This window comes from Mobula hypostoma, chromosome 8, assembly GCF_963921235.1.
Source record: "Mobula hypostoma chromosome 8, sMobHyp1.1, whole genome shotgun sequence".
Lineage (NCBI taxonomy): Eukaryota > Metazoa > Chordata > Chondrichthyes > Myliobatiformes > Myliobatidae > Mobula > Mobula hypostoma.
The window spans coordinates 100990240-101009715 of record NC_086104.1 but is presented as its reverse complement, the minus strand read 5'-3'; the positions used below and the strand labels follow the sequence as shown (position 1 = coordinate 101009715).

Below are 19476 nucleotides of genomic sequence, written 5' to 3'. Positions count from 1 at the left end.
GGCACCCAATATAATCAAACAACCAACGGAACCCATGAGCAATTATCAACCAGAAACTTGACCCTCAACTGTTGAAAACAGTATCAATCTAAATCAGGGGTTCCCAACCTTTTTGATGCCATGGACCCTTACTGTCAAGCAAGGGTTCTGTGGACCTCAGGTTGGGAACCCCTGATCAAAATGAACAAAAATTTGAAATTTTAAGGAACACTTCATAGGAAGAGAAAAAGATACAGGAAGAGTTCCGAAGCTTTGGACTCAGCAACAGTGGAACCACAGAATCGAAAGGTCCAGATAGAGTTCAAGTTTAATTGTCATTCAAACATAACACATGAAGACAGCCAAACAAAACATTTCTCTGGGGCTGAGGTGCAAAATACAGTACCAACAGCACATAGCACAATGCACATATGATAGAAGAAAAACACACAATTACAAAAAAAAGTTAATAATCTAGCCCAAGTCCCCGAGTGTCATGGCCTGTACATTGATGGTGCATGGGATATTGTCCTGCAGCCATGTTTCTATAAGAACAAGCTGCAGCAGTTCCTCATCTTGCGCAAGTGCAGCCACAGTCAAAGGTAATCCAGCCTGTCTTCCTGGGAGTGAACACTACAGAGCCGCACTAACGTGAGGGCCAGCCCCCAACCCAGCAGCGCACCACTGGCTCTGACATCTCCTTCGCCAACAGCCGCAGGAAGCAGTGCCGAGGCGCAAAGGCCTTGTGCGCAAAACAACTAAGGCAATGCAGCTCCCCCACCATCAGTTTCGTCAATAAACCAGTGAATCAGAGTGGACGTGGAGAGGATATTTCCTTTAGAGGGGCTGTATAGGACCAGACATACCAGACATCCTCAGAATACAAGGACTTCCCTTTAGAACAGAGATGAGGAGGAATTTCTTTAGCCAAAGGGTGGTGAATCTGTGGAATTCATTGTCATAGATGGCTGTGGAGGCCAAGTCATTGAATATATCTAAAGCAAAGTTTGATGGATTCTGGGTGTCAAAGGTTATGTGGAGAAAGCTGGAGAATGGGGTTGAGAGGGACAATAAATCAGCCATGATGGAATGGCAGAGCAGACTTGAGGGGCCGAATGGCCGAACGCAGCTCTTATGTCTAATGGTCCAAACCAGGGATGCTTAGAGGTCAGGATGGATCTTTGGAGGATGCAAAGGTAGGTGGATGATGGATGATTGAGAGAGACTTTCAATTGTTAACAAGTTCAACAATGGATTCAGAAGAAATATTTTTATTCAGATGGTTACAATGTGGAACTTGTCATCAATGAAACGGTTAACGTGAGCAGTATAAATGTCCTTGAACAGCTTCTATCCTACTGTTATAAGTCAATTGAATGGTTGCTTAGTACCATAAGATAGACTCTTGGCCTCACAATCTACCTCGTTATGGCCTTGCACCTTACTGTCTGGCTGCACTGCTCTTTTTCTGTAACTGTAACACTTCATGCTGCATTCTGTTATTGTCTTACCTTGTTCTACCTCAATGTGTAATTATTTGATCTGTATGAAAAACATACAAGCTTCTTGTAGGCTGCAAGTGCCTGCAAGGAAATGAATCTTGAGGTTGTATATGGTGACATATAGTTTGAGAATGTATTTACTTTGACTAGGTAAGTTATTTACAAAGAGAGTGGTAGATGTGTGGAACACCCTGCCAGGGGTGGTGGTTGAGACAGATACAGCAGGGGTATTTAAGAGCCTTAGACAGGCAAATGGATGACAGTAAAATGGAGGGCAATGTGGATGGAAAGTGTTAGATTGATCTTGGACTAGGGTAAAAGATGCACGACATCGTGGGCCAAAAGGCCTCTGTACTGTTATATATTCCAGTTCTAAACACAGTGCTGGCTGAGGCCAACAAGATGAGCAAGATGGAATGAAATTCTTTTAACCAGGACGGGTGGACAAAAGGTCAACATCTGTGCTAAATATGTGCTATATTGCTCTTGTTTGGGTAGTTGAGAAGGCAACACAGACCAAAGTATTTAGTTTCAATACTGAAAATGCTGTAAGATAAATTTCAGCAAAGACACAGAATGAAACATTCTGAGCCCAACGTCCTGGAAAGTGAATCACAACAGTAACCTTCCAATGCATTACCTAAGTTACTGCAGAACTCTCCCAGCATGCCATCAGGGTTAGCAGTAGGGATCTGAGTGAGTCCGGTCAGGATGAGGACATCGCTGTTTTTCAAGGAAGTTTGTTCCATGGGCTGTAAATGAATAACAATACCGTGAAATGTTTCTCCTTACTTGAATTTAGAGCACCTTGACTTGTCTAATGTTTATCATCCAAATATAACATTGGGCTGGATCTTCCAGGGTCTCGGAAGGTGCCTGAGCTCAGCAGTCACCTGTTCTTGGACTACACTGCTTCTTCCAGTGATATCTGGGCTTCTCCAAGTGCAAGGCTCAACTCCCAAAATGACCAGGAAAGCTTCCAGATTCTGCACAGACTAGATGGACCGAAGGGCTTGTTTCTGTGCTCCGTGACTCCATCAAAAATACACATAAAACGTGTACTAAAGGTAACCAGATTAAATTATAGAACATAACATGACATTGTGCCAAATTTTCACTTTACTCTAACCCTTCCCTCCCACACAGACCTCCATTTTGCTATCATCCACCTGCCTATCTGAGAGTTTTTTTTTTAAATGTCCCTAATGTATCTGCCTTCACTACCACTCTAACTAATGAAGGCCAATACACCGTACATTTACTTAACCACCCAATCATCCACCTTCTTAACCACCCTATCAGCTGGCGTGGCAAATCAGACAGAAAGGTGTGCTCATCGTTCCCCAGAAGCCTCAGAACAGGGGAGTCTTAGGTCATTTACTCTACCCTGTTGGAGGAATCCACCAGCACAGCACAAGGGTCAAGGGCCAATATTCCACTGTTGCAGAAGGCTGCTGTGTGGCCCAGTAAGTAATAAACTGAATTGACTTTATTTCTTACATCCTTCACACACGAGTAAAAATCTTTACATTACGTCTCCATCTAAATGTGGAAAGTTCAATCATAGTAATTTATAATAAATAGAACAGTCAAAGTAACATTTAATACACTCAAATCAGAGTGAGTTAATCAGTCTGATGGGCTGGTGGAAGGAGCTGTCCTGAAGCCTGTTGGTCCTGGCTTTTATGCTGCAGTACCGTTTCCCAGATAGTAGCAGCTGGAATAGATGTGGTTGGAGTGACTCAGATCCCCAATGATCCTACAGGTCCTTCTTATACACCTGTCTTTGTAAATGTCCTGAATCATGGGAAGTTCACAACTACAGATGCACTGGGCTGTCCGCACCACTCTCTGCAGAGTCCTGCGATTAAGGGAGGTACAGTTCCCATACCAGGCAGTGATGCAGCCAGTCAGGATGCTCTCAATTGTGCCCCTGTAGAAAGTTCTTAAGATTTGGGGGCCCATACCAAACTTCCTCAACCATCTGAGGTGAAAGAGGCAGTTGTGCCTTTTTCACCACACCATTGGTGTGTACAGACCACTTGAGGTCCTCAGTGATGTGGATGCCGAGGAACTTGAAGCTGTTTACTCTCAACCCCAGATCTATTGATGTCAATATGGGTTAGCCAGTCTCCATTCCTCCTGTAATCCACAACCAGCTCCTTTGTTTTTGCGACATTGAGGGAGAGGTTGTTTTCTTGATTCCCACACAAGGAATCCGGAGTTGTCGGAATTAAATGTGCAAGTGGCAGACCCAAGTAGACATTAAATTCAAAAATTATTTGAGAAAAACATGATAGCATGTTTGATTCATGAAATATGCTAAGATTTAATTTAAAGAAACTGTTGGATTCTCTTAACGATTCAGTCTGTCACTTTATTGAGAACAGTACTTTGTCTAATTTTTTAGTCGTAGTTTACAATACTAACATCAAATCAGGGAAAGAATTCCAAAGACAGAGACCACGGATATCCCTTATGAAACATTCAGCCTTGTTTATTCTCAATTGCCTTTGTTCTTTTCTTCATTTAAAATACACCACTGTTTTACGAATGTGCATTCCTAATCTAACAAAAGAATACGGTATATTTGATGGTTCCTTCTGATGAAGGGTCTCAGCCCAAAACATCGACTCTTTATTCCTCTCTATAGTTGCTGCCTGACCTGCAGAGTTCCTTCAGCATTTTGTATGTGTTAGTATAGTTTATATTTTCCATTTTATCTGCCTTTTATTTCTCCAAGCACAATTCCAGTCTCATTGATAATTTACCAGTTGGTCTGAATGCATTGTGGAAGTTGTGGCAAAGCAAGAGATAACATAATGTCTGGGCAAGGATAGGTTGTAGATAGCCCAGATAAGAAAGCTCACAAATTTAAAAATACACAATATACCAAATGATCAATGTCTGTGACTGCTAGTCAATTGTGTATAAGAACAGCATTTCTCTGTTCTGAACAGTTTGGTGACGGGGGCCACACTGTTCTCCTTGTGCACAAGTGAAATAAAATATGATTGAGGAGCGAGTGTGAGTTTTCAGAGTCCAGTTGATGGGTGATGACAGCACCTCCATGGCCATTTATCAGGAGTGCTGTGCTCGCAGGGCTCTCAGTATTATTGAGGATCCCACCCATCCATCCAGCATCTTCTTTGACTTGCTACCATCAAGTAGGAGACTCCGATGCACGAGGGCAAGGTTGGTCAGGATGGGAAACAGCTTCTTCCCTCAGGCCATTCCGCTTCTCAACTCTTTGCCGCATCGTATTCGAATTGTCACTGGATAATTTGTACTGTACCCTACAATAATTTATGCACTTCACTTTGTGTAATTCATTTGTAGGTTTAATTCTTACCTTCCTAAGTCATTGTGTGTTATATGTACTACTGTGCTTTACAACAAGGACTGTAAAAACATTCTCGTTTGGTGGTACACGTGTATGCAGTCGGCCCTCTGTATCCACGGGTTCCGCATCCGTGGATTCAACCAACCGCGGCTCGGGATCGAAAAAAATCCCGCAAGTTCTCTCTCTTTCTTCTTATTCCCTAAACAATACAGTGTAACAACTATTTACATAGCATTTACGTTGTACAGGTTTCCCCCGCTATCCGAAAGTAGAGCGTCTGTGAGCGTTCCCAGACCCAAAAAATAACCTACCAAATAACACATAAAACCTAAAATAACACTAACATATTGTAAAAGCAGGAATGATATGAAGCCTATATAAAGTAGAAATAATGTATGCACAGCGTAGTTTCACTTACCAGAATCGGGAAGACAGCGAGCACACTGGAAGGTTCACACATTTTTCTATCATACAGTTCTTTGTAAGCACTCAAAACATCCTGCAAACCTGCCCTAAACCTATGCGCCCTTTCAAAATTAAAGTCATACTTTTCTGCAATCATTGCAGCACTGTCAATCGTAGTGAAAATCTCACACAGTTCAAAGCTATGGCGGCTTGACGCTGAACGCTATTTTTGCTTTTAGCCACTCTCACCGCTCGGGGTTTGCGGAGATGCATCTGTACTGAACATGTACAGACTTGTTCTTCTTGTCATTATTCCCTAAACAATACAGTCTAACAACTATTTACATAGCATTTACATTGTATTAGGTATTATAAGTAATCTAGATCTGATTTAAAGTATACAGGAGGATGTGCATAGGCTATATGCAAATACTATGCCATTTCATATACAGGACTTGAGCATCTGCAGAATTTGGTATCCGTGGGGGGTCCCGGAACCAATCCCCCGCGGATACGGAGGGCCGACTGTATAGCTAAATGACAATAAATTTGACTAATTTGCTGTGAAGGATTCCCAGGACCATGACTTCAATAGGTACATTTAATGTCAGAGAAATGGCTTTATCCAGTTACTAACATCTAATAAACACCAACCTCTTTATGCCACCTCTACTAGTGATTAACCCCAAAACGTGAACTATGCTGCCCAAGCGACAAATCCTTCCTGAGGAAACTAAAGAAATTCTGCGTGTCCCTCTTGACTTTAAGATGATTGAAGGAAAGTTGGGGGGGGCTGGGGGGCGGATGTCAGAGAGTGGTGGGTGTGTGGAACACCCTGCCAGGGGTAGTGGTAGAGGCAGATACATTAAGGGCATTTAAATAACTCTTAGACAGACATATAGATGATAGAAGATTGAGGGCTAAGTAGAAAGGAAGGATTAGATTAATCTTAGCAGGTTAAAGGGCCGTCACAACAACGTGGGCTGAAGGGTTTATACTGTGCTGTAGTGTTCTATGAACTATAATGATTTAGGATTATTAATAGACCCCTGAACTTCAGTAAAAGGTACTATTCACTTACCTTGGGATAACCCCGTTAGCGTAGGTCCTATGAAAACATTCTGGACATACGCGTCATTGTTATCCCACTCTCATGAAGTTCTTGAACGGACCTCTCGCATGACAAGATAGACTCTTGGCCTCACAATCTATCTTGTTATGCCATTGCACTTTATCGTTTACCTGTACTGCGCTTTTCAGGAGCTATTACACTTTATTCTGTATTGTTACTGTCTTACCTTGTTCTACCTCAATGTACTGTGTAGTAGAATGGGGGATAAAAGTGTGCAGAATGCAGCTTAGTCTCCAGTCGTTAATAGTTACCTGTGGGTGGGTGGTGAGAAGCGAGGACCCCGAAACATAGGCCACTTTCTCGTAGTGCGACTGGATGATCCAATTAGAACTTCCCAGACAGTAGCCCGAGCTGAGGGGAGTGATCTGTACTGCACCGAAGAGCTCCTGACATTTCACAGAAACACAGAATTTTAACTTGCAATGCACAAGGTAGATTTAAACATACACTCAGTGACCATTTTATTAGGTACAGGAGTGGAACCCTTTGTGGTCTTCTGCCGCTGCAGCCCATCCACTTCAAGGTTCAACATGTTGTGCGTTCAGAGATGCTCTTCTGCACTCCACTGTTGTAATGTGTAGTTATCTGGGTTGTTGTCACCCTCCTGTGAGCTTGAACCAGTCAGGCTATTCTTATCTGACTTTGTTCATTAACAGGACATTTTCACTCACAGAACTGCTGCTCACTGGATTTTTTTTTTGGTTTTTCGTACTGTTCTCTGTAAACTCTAGAGACTGTTGTGCATGAAAATCTCAGGGCAGCAGTTTCTGAGATACTCAAACCAATCTGTCTAGCACCAACAATCATTCCATGGTCAGTCACGTCCATCACATTTCTTCCTCATTCTGATGTTTGGTCTGCACAGCAACTGAACCTCTTGACCATGTCTGAATGGTTTTATGCATTGAGTTGCTGCCAATTATTGGCCGATTTGTATTAACAAGCAAGTGTAAAGGTGTACCTAATAAAGTGGTCGCTGAGTCTATTATTGGTTTCAACCCCTAAACGCTTTCTCCCCTGCCCACGACTGCAGAGATAATCACCCTTACCTCCAACACACAGGCACACACAGCCATGGATGATTAAAATGGGGCAAAATATTGAGCAGGCTGTTCAGCCAAAAATCTTTTATTGATGTCCTCACTCCAAATCCACCTCTATATACTGTACGTTCCTACAGTCATCATTTGATAGTGATCAACAAATTGAAATCAGGTAATTTTCCCCGTCTCCTGCATGGTGACATTGAGGTGAATTGTACCATCCCTTCTCGTTCTGTGACTAAGATCTGGTAACTGGGTACAAATCGAGAGTTATACCTTGACCTGTTTATTCCAATTCAGAACATAATATAAATATTTCTAAAAGTGATCTGAATCCAGGCGAAAATTAGCTCAATCTGCTCCAGAAATAAAGCCATTGTCAAATCAGTGACCAAGTCCAGTGATTTGGAGTCAATTCCCAATGCAAGGAGTTTGTACGTCTCCCTGTGACTACATGGGTGTTTCTCCCGAGTGCTTTAGTTTCCTCCCACACTCCAAAGACGTACTGGTTAGGGTTGGTGAGTTGTGGCCATGTTATGTTGCCGCTGGAAACACAGCGACACTTGCGGCTGCTCTCCGCACAATCCTCAAATTGTGTTGGCCCTTCACATCAATGATGCATTTCACTGTACGATTTGATGTACACATGACAAAGTTAATCTTTAAACCACAGAGCAAAGAAATCAGAGAAGTGCTAATTCAGTCTTTCTCTTCTAGTTGTTGCCAGCTTTGCGAAACATTTTTGCAGTTTTTTTTCCTTCTCTCAAGTGATTAATTTAATGACAGAGCGGTACTTACTATTTTCTGAGAATACCCCACGAGCTGAACTTTACTCAGGGCCAAGTTGACCTCTGCCATTGTGTAACAGCGCCTCCAAGTCAAAACCTCCACAGCATCTTTTAGAGGAGCAGGCAAGTGTCTGGAAACAAGAATATAACCCTTTGAGAAACAGCAAAAGAACATTCAGGAGCAGCTGTTTATCCTGAGAACAGAAAATGTGGACCTTTGTTAAGGGTACCAAAGGTTATGGGGAGAAGACAGGAGAATGGAGTTGAGAGGGAAAATAAATCAGCCATGATGGAATGGCTGAGCAGCAGATTCAATGGGCAAAATGGCCTAATTCTACTCCTACGTCTTATGGTCTTTCAAAAAGTAATAGCAGACATTTATCACTAATGGATTGAAGACAAACTTACAAAAATGAAAGAATTTAAGGATTCGTTGATGTGGACCAAATGGAAGCACTGTGTAGAGTAAGAGTTTCCAACTTGGGGTCCACGGACCCATTAGTTAACAGGAGGGGTCCATGGCATAAAAACATTGGGATCCCCTGGTGCAGAGCATAAGCTATTAGACACTCACGGGTGCCAATAAGAAGAAATGATATGCAAGTGAAGTGGCTCTCATAGGAGCAGGCATTGTTGGAGCGGACAGTGTAAGAGTGGGCAGGCTTAGGCTCAACAAGCTGAGGTAAGAACAAGTTTGGGCAAGCACAAGTGGAGGTTCTATGCAAGTTTTTCGTAAGTTCTTTTTTCTGTTAGTACGTTGTTAGTGCGCTGAGAATGGGTCCAGAGTTAGTGGTAAGTTCTTTGTGTGAGATGTGGGAACTTTTGAGAGACCTCCAGAATCCCTGATATCTACATCTGCATGAATTGCAGCAAACTGCAGCTTCTTAGAGACTGTGTTAAGGATCTGGAGCTGCAGCTTGATGACGTTTGGCTCATATGGGATAATGAGGTGACAGGAGATAGAAAAAATCATGGAAGATTTCAATATGCAGGTAGATTGAAATTGGATTTTCAGGAGACCTTTGAGGGCCTTCAGAAGGTGCCGCACACGAGGCTGCTTAACATGGGGCAGCACAGTTGTAGAGAAGAGGAGGTGGAGGGAGGAGATTGTCAGTTGTGGAGAAGAGAAGGAGGAGGGAGGAGATGAGCAGTTGTGGAGAATAGGAGGAGAAGAGGAGGAGGAGGAGGAGGGAGGAGATGAGCAGTTGTGGAGAAGAGGAGGAGGATGGAGATGAGCAATTGTGGAGAACAGGAGGAGGAGAGGAGGGAGGAGATGAGCAGTTGTGGAGGAGAGGAGGAGGAGGGAGGAGATGGGCAGTTGTGGAGAAGAGGAGGAAGGAGGAGATGAGCAGGTTTGGAGAAGAAGAGGAGGAGGATGGAGGAGATAGGCAGTTGTGGAGAAGAGGAGGGGAAGAAGATAACCAGAATGGGGAATGAGAAAAGGGAGAAGGATGGAGAGGGGGAAATTACTGGAGAGTTGGAGAAATCAATGTGCACTTTATTGCAGATACTCTTTCCATTTCTTGATAATTGTCTTAATTATACTCCATACGATATTCAGTGACTTGGAAATTTTCTTGAATCCATCTCCTGACTTGTGCTTTTCAATAACCTTTTTGTGGAGTTGCTTGGTGTGTTCTTTTGTCTTCATGGTGTAGATTTTGCCAAGATACTGACTCATCAGTCGTTAGACGTTCCAGATACAGGTATATTTTAACTACAGACAACTGAAACACCTTGACTGCATACTGATCTCCAAAAACAGTTCTCCATTTAAATAGTTATGTGATTTCTAAAACCAACTGGCTGCACCAGTGATGAATTGGCATGTCATATTAAAAGGGTGGGGGGGGGAATACTTATGCAATCAATTATTTTGTGTTTTAAATTTGTAATTAATTTAGATCACTTTGTAGAGATCTGTCTTCACTTAGACACAACAGTCTTTTTTTTCTGTTGATCAGTGTCAAAAAAAGCCAAATTAAATCCACTGTGATTCAATGTGTAAAACAATAAAACATGAAAACTTCCAAGGGTAGTGAATACTTTTTATAAGTGCTGCATGTAAAGGTTTAGTCAGGGTGTCAAAGGTTACGGGGAGAAGGCAGGAGAATGAGATAATAAATCAGCCATGATGGGATGGCAGAGCAGATTCGATGGGCCAAATGGCCTAATTCTGCTCCTACGTCTTCTGGCCTTTCCAGAAGTAACAGTTGAGATTTATTACACTGATGCACAGAAGATTAACACAGAAAGCACAAAAGAAATTGAGGATTTGTTGATGTGGATCGCATGGATGCACTGTGGGAGATCTGTGTCAAGCAAAAACACAAGACACGATCTGTTAAGGATAAACATAACCACTGCAACGTTTCAGTACACACTGAATGCTGACTGTAGCGGGAGAGGATGTTGAACTGAAGGATCCTGTACCAGCTCTGTGGGTGCACACTGGACGTGCTGAATGTTCTTAGGATTAGGGAACAAGACGGCTGTTAGGAAGTCCAGAAACAGCAATCCTCAAAAAGGATCTGATTACAGTCTCCAACCCAGGAAAAGTCTGTAATGTTAATGATATTTTTCTACGCAGTAAGTTCATAGATAGATGTATCTTGAATATCCGCAAAATATTCAACCTATTTGTGGGATGCCAAAGGAATGAAAAATGTCTGTATAGTTGCCAAGTACGGAAAGAATATTTTGAGGGGAATCTGAAGGGAAACATCTTCACTCAGAGAGTGGTGAGAGTGTGGAACGAGCAGCCCGCAGAAGAGGCAGGTGCAGTTTCAATTGCGACATTCGAAGGAAGTTAGGATAGATATATGGACAGGAGGGGTTTGGAAGGATATGGTCTGGGTGCAGGTTGACGGAACTAGACAGAAGATCAGGTTGGAATGGATTTGATGGGCCGAAGGGCCTGTTTCTGGGTTGTAGTACTCTATGTGCAATAGAGAAATTAAATATCCAAACGTGTGATTATAGTCATCTTACAGACACTGACTGGTTTTCCCACACCGTAAACGGTAACTGGAGAATTCCTTTACTTCTCTGACCCCCCAGCAACGTGATCACATATACCACTGTGTTTCTTCAGTTATAATATGGGAAGTTACTCAACCACAGGCACTTTTACAAAATCAAATCACCCCTCCTAGTGGGCAGAAACACGGAATGCATTTGTAAAACACATTCAGCAGGTCAGGCAGCATCTATGGAGACATTTCAGGGCCCTGACGAAGGGTCTCAGTCCAAAATGTCAACTACTTATTCCTTTCCATAGATGTGGTTCTGACCTGCTGCACTCCTCGAGCATTTCGTGTACTGTACTCTGGATTTGCAGCATCTGCAGATATACCTGTGGTCATAAGACCATAAAATATAGGAGCAGAATTAGGCCATTTGACCCATCGCGTCTGCTCTGCCATCTCATCATTGTTATCCATTTCCCTCTCAACCCCAATCTCGTCTTCTTCCTGTATCCCTTCATTCCCTGACTAATCAAGAATCTATCAACCTCCACCTTAAATATATGATGCACTTGTAAACAACAAGTGAAAAAGGGATTTAACAATAATTGTAAAGGTGTCAAAATTAGGGGACTAAACTATCAAAATGAAGGCAAATTATATAGTATCAGCCGAAGAAGGTTTTACTCACTGCACCTGAACATTTCCTGGTTCTTCCACAAGGTGGCAGACTGTGGCTTAGGCACACGCTCCATAAAGTTCACTAGCTCCTCCATGAGTAACCTGTTGTATATAAACATATTTGTGAAATGTAAGAATTACCAACTGCGTTCCCACATGTTGGCGCGAGTATTTATATAGCCGCTGCCTTTAGATTTCAGAGCACTGATCCGTTGATAGGACAATCCCATTGGAAGAGCTCGTGTGTGAATATGGTGAAGTGCAGACACTTCATTTTTATTACTAGTTTGTTATTGTCATGTGTGCTGAGATAGAGTGAAAACCTCTTCTTTGAAAAAAACAGAATAGAAGATAGTGTCACAGCAGCACAGAAGCGTAGTGCTCAGTGCAATCACTATACAGTGCCAGTGTTTGATTTCCTGCCACTGCCTGTAGAGAGTTTACACATACTCCGCATGACCAGGTGGGTTTCCTCCCACAGTCCAAAGATACACAGTTAGGGTTGGTGAACTGTGGGCATGCTGGAGGCACGACCACACCGGCATACTGTCTGCAGCTCTGTCCGACAGTGCTGGTTGTTTCTGCAAATGACACATTTCACTGTGTCTTACGATGTTCCAACGTGCACGTGACAAACAAAGCAAATCTCTAGCTGCACTGATAGTGCATTGCAGGTAAAGAAATGAAAAGGAAGAGCCCAATAAGGTAGATCAGGAAAATACGAATTTATGGAGGACTATTCCCAAGTTTGATGACAGTGGAATAGGAGCTGTCCTTTATATCTGCATTAGGCTTTTGTATCTTCTGCCCGTTAGGACAGAGGAGAATAAGAATAACCGGGATGCGAGGGGCCCTTGATGCTGTTGGGTACTTTCCCGATGCAGTGAGAAGTGTAGGCAGAGTCAATGGAGGGGAGGCTGGTCTGCATGAAAGACTGGGCTGTGTTCATAACTTCCTGCAATTTCTTACTCTCTTGGGCGGACACTTGCCATTCCAAGCCGTGATGGTAACTTTGATTTCCAATTTCTCTTTCTACAAAGGCTGCCTGATCTGTGAAGTGGATTCGGCCCAGTACATCAGGGGTAAAACCTCCCAACCATTGAGCACATCTACATGAAATGTTGCCATATAAAAACAGCATCCATCAAAGATCCTCACCACCCAAGCCATGCTCTCTTCTCACCTCTGCCATCAGGTAGAAAGTACAGGAGCCTCAGGACTCGCACCACCAGGCTCAAGAACAGTTACTACACCTCAACCATCAGGTTCATGAACAAAAGGGGATAACAACATTCATTTAAGGACTCTTTTATCTTGTTATTTCATGCTTGTGATTTATTGCTATTTACTTATAGCTGCATTTGCACAGTTTGTTTACTGTCTACAGTTCCTGAGGCTTACAGATCCTGTCCTATAGGTTTGCTAAGTATACCCATAGAGAAAAGAATCTCAGGGTTGTATGTGATGACATGTACGTACTCTGATAACAATTTTTATTTTGAACTTTAAGCGCTCATAGTTCCAGTATCTGACGTCAACCCCTCTCACCACACAGGAGAACAGTAAATGCTGTCAGCGCAGCCAGGACACGACCCACTCAGCCAACACACTTTTCGTCCCTCTTCCCTCCGGGAGAAGGCTCAGGAGCTTGAAGACACATACGGCCAGATTTGGGAACAGCTTCTTTCCAACTGTGATAAGACTGCTGAACGGATCCTGACCCGGATCTGGGCCGTACCCTCCAAATATCCGGACCTGCCTCTCGGTTTTTTTGCACTACCTTACTCTTCATTTTCTATTTTCTATTTATGATTTATAATTTAAATTTTTAATATTTACTATTGATTTGTACTCTAGGGAGAGGGAAGTGCAGAATCAAATATCGCTGCGCTGATTGTACGTACTAGAATCAATTGTTTGGCGACAATAAACTATAAAGTATTTGTGCAGTAAGATCCCAGTGAAGGTCAAAATCTTTAAAAAGATGGGAAGGAGATAGTTCTGGCAAAAATAAATAAGTTTTTTTAAAAAAAGAGCTGAAACACATACCTTCCGATCTGCATTGTGGGTTCTGTTGAATACACCGTCCCAGTGAAGCCAGTGTGCTCCGTGATGTAGGGTAAAGCCATCATGCAGTGATAATTTGATATCAGGATCACATCTACAGTGGACAAGTCCAACAACTCCGTCTGCAAAGGCATTTGTGAATGGAAATAGATTTACAAAGCCACTAAGTAAAAAATATGGTTTTGGTAAGAACACAGTAGATTTACATCACAAAAGAACAGTGATATTTTGGTTATTAGCCACATAAAAATACAGCTTATGTTTTAAAAATTATATAGTAATAGATCCACACCATTTGATTCGTTTGGAAGTGACGTACAGGGAAGATTAACATGGAGCAGTATAGCAGAGTAACAGGCCCTTCAGCCTATGATGTCTGTGCTGAATATGATACCAATTTAAGCTGCCCAAAGCCCCTTTAAATCACTCACTTCGGGCAGACGGGGCTTGTCAGCTGACCTAGGAGATGTTCCTTCTCCTAGATGAGCCGCTGACCACATTTTTTTGTGGCCCCACAAAATCGCACAGAGTCTTCCCCAAACCAAACCACGAGATCCACAATCTGCTGAGGGCCAGATCAGAGACATTCAAGTCCAGTGACCAAGAAAGATGCAAGAGGTCCAAGTATGATCTCTGGAAAGCCATGTCAGGGGCGAAGTGGCAACTCCGGACTCCAGACTAAACGAAGTAAAAAAAGGATGCTCCACAGTTATGGCAGGGCTTGAATCCTATCACTTCTTATAAAGTTAAATCAAGAACCATAGGCGACAACAGGGCTTCACTTCCAGGTAAGCTCAAAGCCTTCTATACTTGCTTTGACCATCAAAACACGAACCATCAGGAACTCCCACAGACCCCGATAATCCTGTGATTTCAGTCTCTGAGGCTGCCACGTGAGATTCCTTCAGGAGGGTGAACCCCGGAAAGCATCCGGCCTAGATGGGGTACCTGGCCAAGTACTAAAGACATGTGCTGAGATACCCACTTGCTTCAAGCAGGCTTCAATTATACTGGTGCCTAAGAACGTGCTAACCTGCCCCAATGACTATCATCCAGTAGTGCTTACATCCACAGTGATGAAATGTTCTGAGAGGTTGGTGAAGAAGCACATTAGCTCCTGCCTGAGAAGCAACTGGATCCATTCCAATTTGCCCACTGGCACAACAAATTCACAGAAGATGCAATCTCACTGGCTCTCCACTCAACCCTGGAACATCTGGACAGCAAAGACACACACATCAGGATGCTCTTTATCGAATACAACTCTGCATTGAATACCATCTCCCCTCAGAGCTAATAGGTATGCTCTAGACCTTGGGCTGAATACCTCATTATGCGATTGGATCCTGTATTTTTTCACTTGTAGATGGCAGTCAGTTCGGATTGGCAACAACATCTCCTCCACAATCTCTGTCAGCACAGGGGCACAGGCTGTGTGCTTAGACCCCTGCTCTACTCACTTTACACTTCTGTCTGTCTGGCTAAGTACAGCTTCAGTGCCATATTCAAGTTTGCTGACAACACCACTGCCATGGGCTGAACCAAAGGTGGTGACAAATCAGCATATAGGAGGGAGAATAAAACTCTGGCTGAATGGTGCCACAACACCAACCTTACTCAATGTCAGCAAGACCAAGGAGCTGATGATTGACTTCAGGAGGAGGAAACCAGAGGTCCATGAGCCAGTCCTCATCAGAGGATCAGCAACTTTAAATTCCTTTGTGTTATCACTTTGATGGACTGGGCCCAGCACGTAGCAGTTATGATAGTGCCTCTACCTCCTTAGGAGTTTGCGAAAACTTTGACAAACTTCTACAGGTGAGCGGTGGAGAGTTTAAAGCCATCCACACCACAGAGCACAACTACACAAAGCGTTGTCACACAAAATCAGCATCATCAGGGACCTCCCCACTCCCCAAGACATGCTCTCTTCTGACTGCTGCCATTAGAAATAAGACACAGGAGTCTGAGGACTCTCCCCACTAGATTCACAGTTATTACTCCTCAACTGTCAGACTCTTGAACCAAAAGGGATAACTTCACTTGCCCCATCATTGTAATGATCCCACAACCTACGGAGTCACTTTCAAGGACTCTTTATCTCATGTTCTCGATATTTATTGTTTATTTATTTATTATTATTATTTCATTCTTTCTGCATTTGCTGTCTTTTGCACACTGGTTGAACACCCAAGCCAGCACGGTCTTCCATTGATTCTGTTATGGTTATTACAGATTTATTGAGTATGCCCGCAAGAAAATGAATCTCAGCGTTGTATATGGTGATATACATGTACTTTGATAATAAATTTACTTTGAACTTAAGCATTTTTTAAATGTATTAACCTGTACTGCTTTGCAAGTCAACAAATTTTACGATATATGTTAGTGATATTAAATTTGATTCCGATTTTGAAGAATCCCTCCTGGATACACTTAAATTCTGACTCATACAAACCCCTGGTACTAAGGATGTCATGGACAATATTAGGGAATTAAAGTTCATTGGCATCACCGTGATGCCCCTTTCTTATTCCTGAGCCCTACACATACTGTCTCACCTGTTGAACCCTCTGGGAGGTCCTGTCCAAGTACGGCTGTGATATTCTCCACGCTGAGAGGTGCAACTCCTCAAATTCTTCTCTATTGAATCTAAGACACTGGAATCCTGGAAAACCGAACTGCCAAACCTGCCCTTCTGTTAACTAACTTGCCTTTAGACTTGTGCTGTACAGCACTAGTCCAGTCAATTCCACCAGACTCAATCCAGATGACCTGAACATCAGACCGCAGCTCTTGACTTAAGGAAAGTCATGCCACAGGGTAAAGCAAACTACTTGTGAATGGCAGCACAAAGAATGCAATATGGCACAGTACAGGCCCTTGGCACCACCACGTTGTACTCATCTTTTAACCTACTCTAAGATCAAACTAACCCTCCCCTCCCACACAGCCCTCCTTTTTACTTTCATCCATGCACCAGTCTAAGAGTCTCTTAGATGTCCCTAATGTATCTGCCTCTACCACTACCCCTGGCAGGGTGCTCCATGCACTATCACTCTGTATATTAAAATCTCTGGTGTTCTCCACTTGATACTTTCCTGAAAAATCATGTCCTCTGGTATTAGCTGTTGCTACTCTGGGAAAAGGCACTGGCTGTCCACTCTATCTATGCCTCTTATCATCTTGTACACCTCTATCAAGTCACATCTAATCTCCTGTGCTCCAAACAGAAAAGCACGAACTCGCTCAGCCTTTTGATAATGCAGAAACCAAACAGCAAAGAAATCGTTACTGTAGGTTAACAGCTCTCGATGTAATTCTGCTTTACTGCTGGATGTGCTACTGTAAACGTCTCGACAGTTTCACTACTGCAGCTCCCATTTACTGAATGGAAATTTAATGTATTACAACTGACATCAGCTGCTATTTTCGCTCTATGGTCAGGTTATCAATCAGACATCTCTTTACCTCAGGTAGGCAGAACTCTGGTACAGAATCAACAAACACCCGCCCAGCACAATCTTTCAGCTCCTGCAATACAAAGAGTAGATTAGTGGTACATAAATTTATATGCAAGATTTTGCAGGCAAATTCCAATTGAATGCAGTAAAACACGCCGTTTATATAACTGAAAATTTTAATACATAAAGAAACCAGTGTAGTGCATCTTAATTGTAACATATAATACAAGTTTGGATAGATACATGAATGAGAGATATGGAAGGCTATGGTCCAGGTTCAGGTCGATGGGACCAGGCAGAAAACCAGTCTGGTATTGTTAGAGTGTATTCTGGAGATAGGGTACATAGCAAATATTAATTTCAACAGCAGCCATTCTTCAGAATTGAATGTGGTTTGTAAATTGAATTTAAGACGGCTTCCTGGAGCTGCAGGCTGGGGTCAATCACAAACAGGGAAACACTCCACTTGGACCTCAAATGCCTGCATATGCATGAATGTGGCCTAGAGTCAGTTGGGATTTCGGGTGCCTGGAGTGTGGGTGCAAGGAAGGAAGTGTTTGAAAACTATACATAATTCAAGGGAAGTATTGTAGATAGATTGTAACTATAGAATTGTCCTGCTGTAACTTTTGATCTTTAGCAGATAAAAAATGTTATGTAATACTGTGTCGAGAAGGTCTCTTCTTCCAAGAGTGTCTCACTTCTATATCCACTGGCTTCGGTGTCTCTCTGGGGGCTTTGCTCAGTCACGAGAGCACAGACTAAATGGGCCATAGAGCTTGTTTTCTGTGCTGTTGTGCTCTATGACTCTACTTACTGTACACAAGAGCCAACAATCGTCAACGTGATTTGTGAATAATTCCTTGTTTATTAATACTCTATCCCCACCTCACATGACTGTCTTAATGTGTGCCTGCAATCTCTGTTTGCTTTGTTAAATGTCACCACGCAAAGATCATCCCCATACTTATGCTGCCAATACTTTACAGTGCGGTCCATTGCCAGTTCCCTTTACACCCTGATAACTACACAGCATTAAATCAGAAACCAGCTCAAGTAATGGGCTCCTGATTGCCTGTGGCCATGGATTCACTTTCGTGAACTTCAGTTCTGAATGTTCATTTCTTATTTCTATCGTTTGCACAATTTGTTTTTTTTTCTCTCTGCACATTGGGTGTTTGGTGGTCTTCTTTTTTAATGGGTTCTGTTGGGTTTCTTTGTTTTGTGCTTACCTGTAAGGAGACAAATCGCAAGGTTGTATATAGTATACATACTTCTAATAACAAATGTACTTTGAAACCATGTTTATCACCAAACAAGAAAACATCCCTCTGGACCAAGGTGCACAACACAGTACATATAAATCACATAACACAAAATGTAATATTACCACAAATAAATGAACAAATAATAAGGTGCACATACAACTTAAAAAGTAAACAGTTTAACACTACTGGCACTTCATGAGTGATGAGAGGCGAGTGGTGGCAGGGAGTTGAGTCACCTCACAGCCTGGGAGAAGAAGCTGTTTCCCATCCTACCAGTTCTTGTCATACTGCTACGGTACCTCCTGCTTGATGGTAGGGGGTCAGAGATGGTTGGGTGGATGGGAGGGATCACTGACAATGCCACTGCCCCTGCGTGTGCAGCGCTCCTGATAAATATCTCCAATGGGTGAAAGAGAGACGCCGATGATCCTCTCAGTAGTCCTCGCAATCCTTCGTTGAGACTTGCAGTCAGATGTCTTGTAAATCCCGTACCAGACGGTGATGCAGCTGGTCAGGACACTCTCGATGGTGCTCCTGTAAAAATTGGTTAAAATGGCGGGAGGGTTGAGCCTCACTCACCTCAATCTCCTCAGGAAGTGGAGACACAGCTGTGTTTTCTTGACCAAAGGAGTGGTGTTGAGGGACCGGGTGAGATTGTCCATTTTGTGCACTCCCAGAAACTCTCTCCATGGAGGAGTAATGTATCTGCGGAGAGGAGTGGTCAGCCTACACCTTCCTAAAGCCTACAATCATTTCTTTGGTCTTGTTCACATTGAGACCCAAGGAGTTGTGTTTGCTCCATTCTACCAGTTGCTCCACCTCCTGTCTGTACGCTGTC

The 19476-nt window shown here is 42.9% G+C and overlaps 1 protein-coding gene across 1 annotated transcript in view; it reads right to left on the bottom strand.

Moving 5' to 3' along the window:
- Window positions 1-19476, bottom strand: part of ints9 (integrator complex subunit 9) — a 66156-nt gene that overhangs the window by 34760 nt on the left and 11920 nt on the right. The window contains exons 4-9 of the mRNA XM_063056486.1: window positions 17378-17440; window positions 13889-14028; window positions 11855-11941; window positions 8203-8323; window positions 6613-6747; window positions 2122-2233 (exon numbers count right to left, since the gene is read on the bottom strand). Of these exons, the coding sequence (XP_062912556.1) occupies window positions 2122-2233; window positions 6613-6747; window positions 8203-8323; window positions 11855-11941; window positions 13889-14028; window positions 17378-17440 (658 nt within the window). The remainder of the gene's footprint in view (window positions 1-2121; window positions 2234-6612; window positions 6748-8202; window positions 8324-11854; window positions 11942-13888; window positions 14029-17377; window positions 17441-19476) is intronic.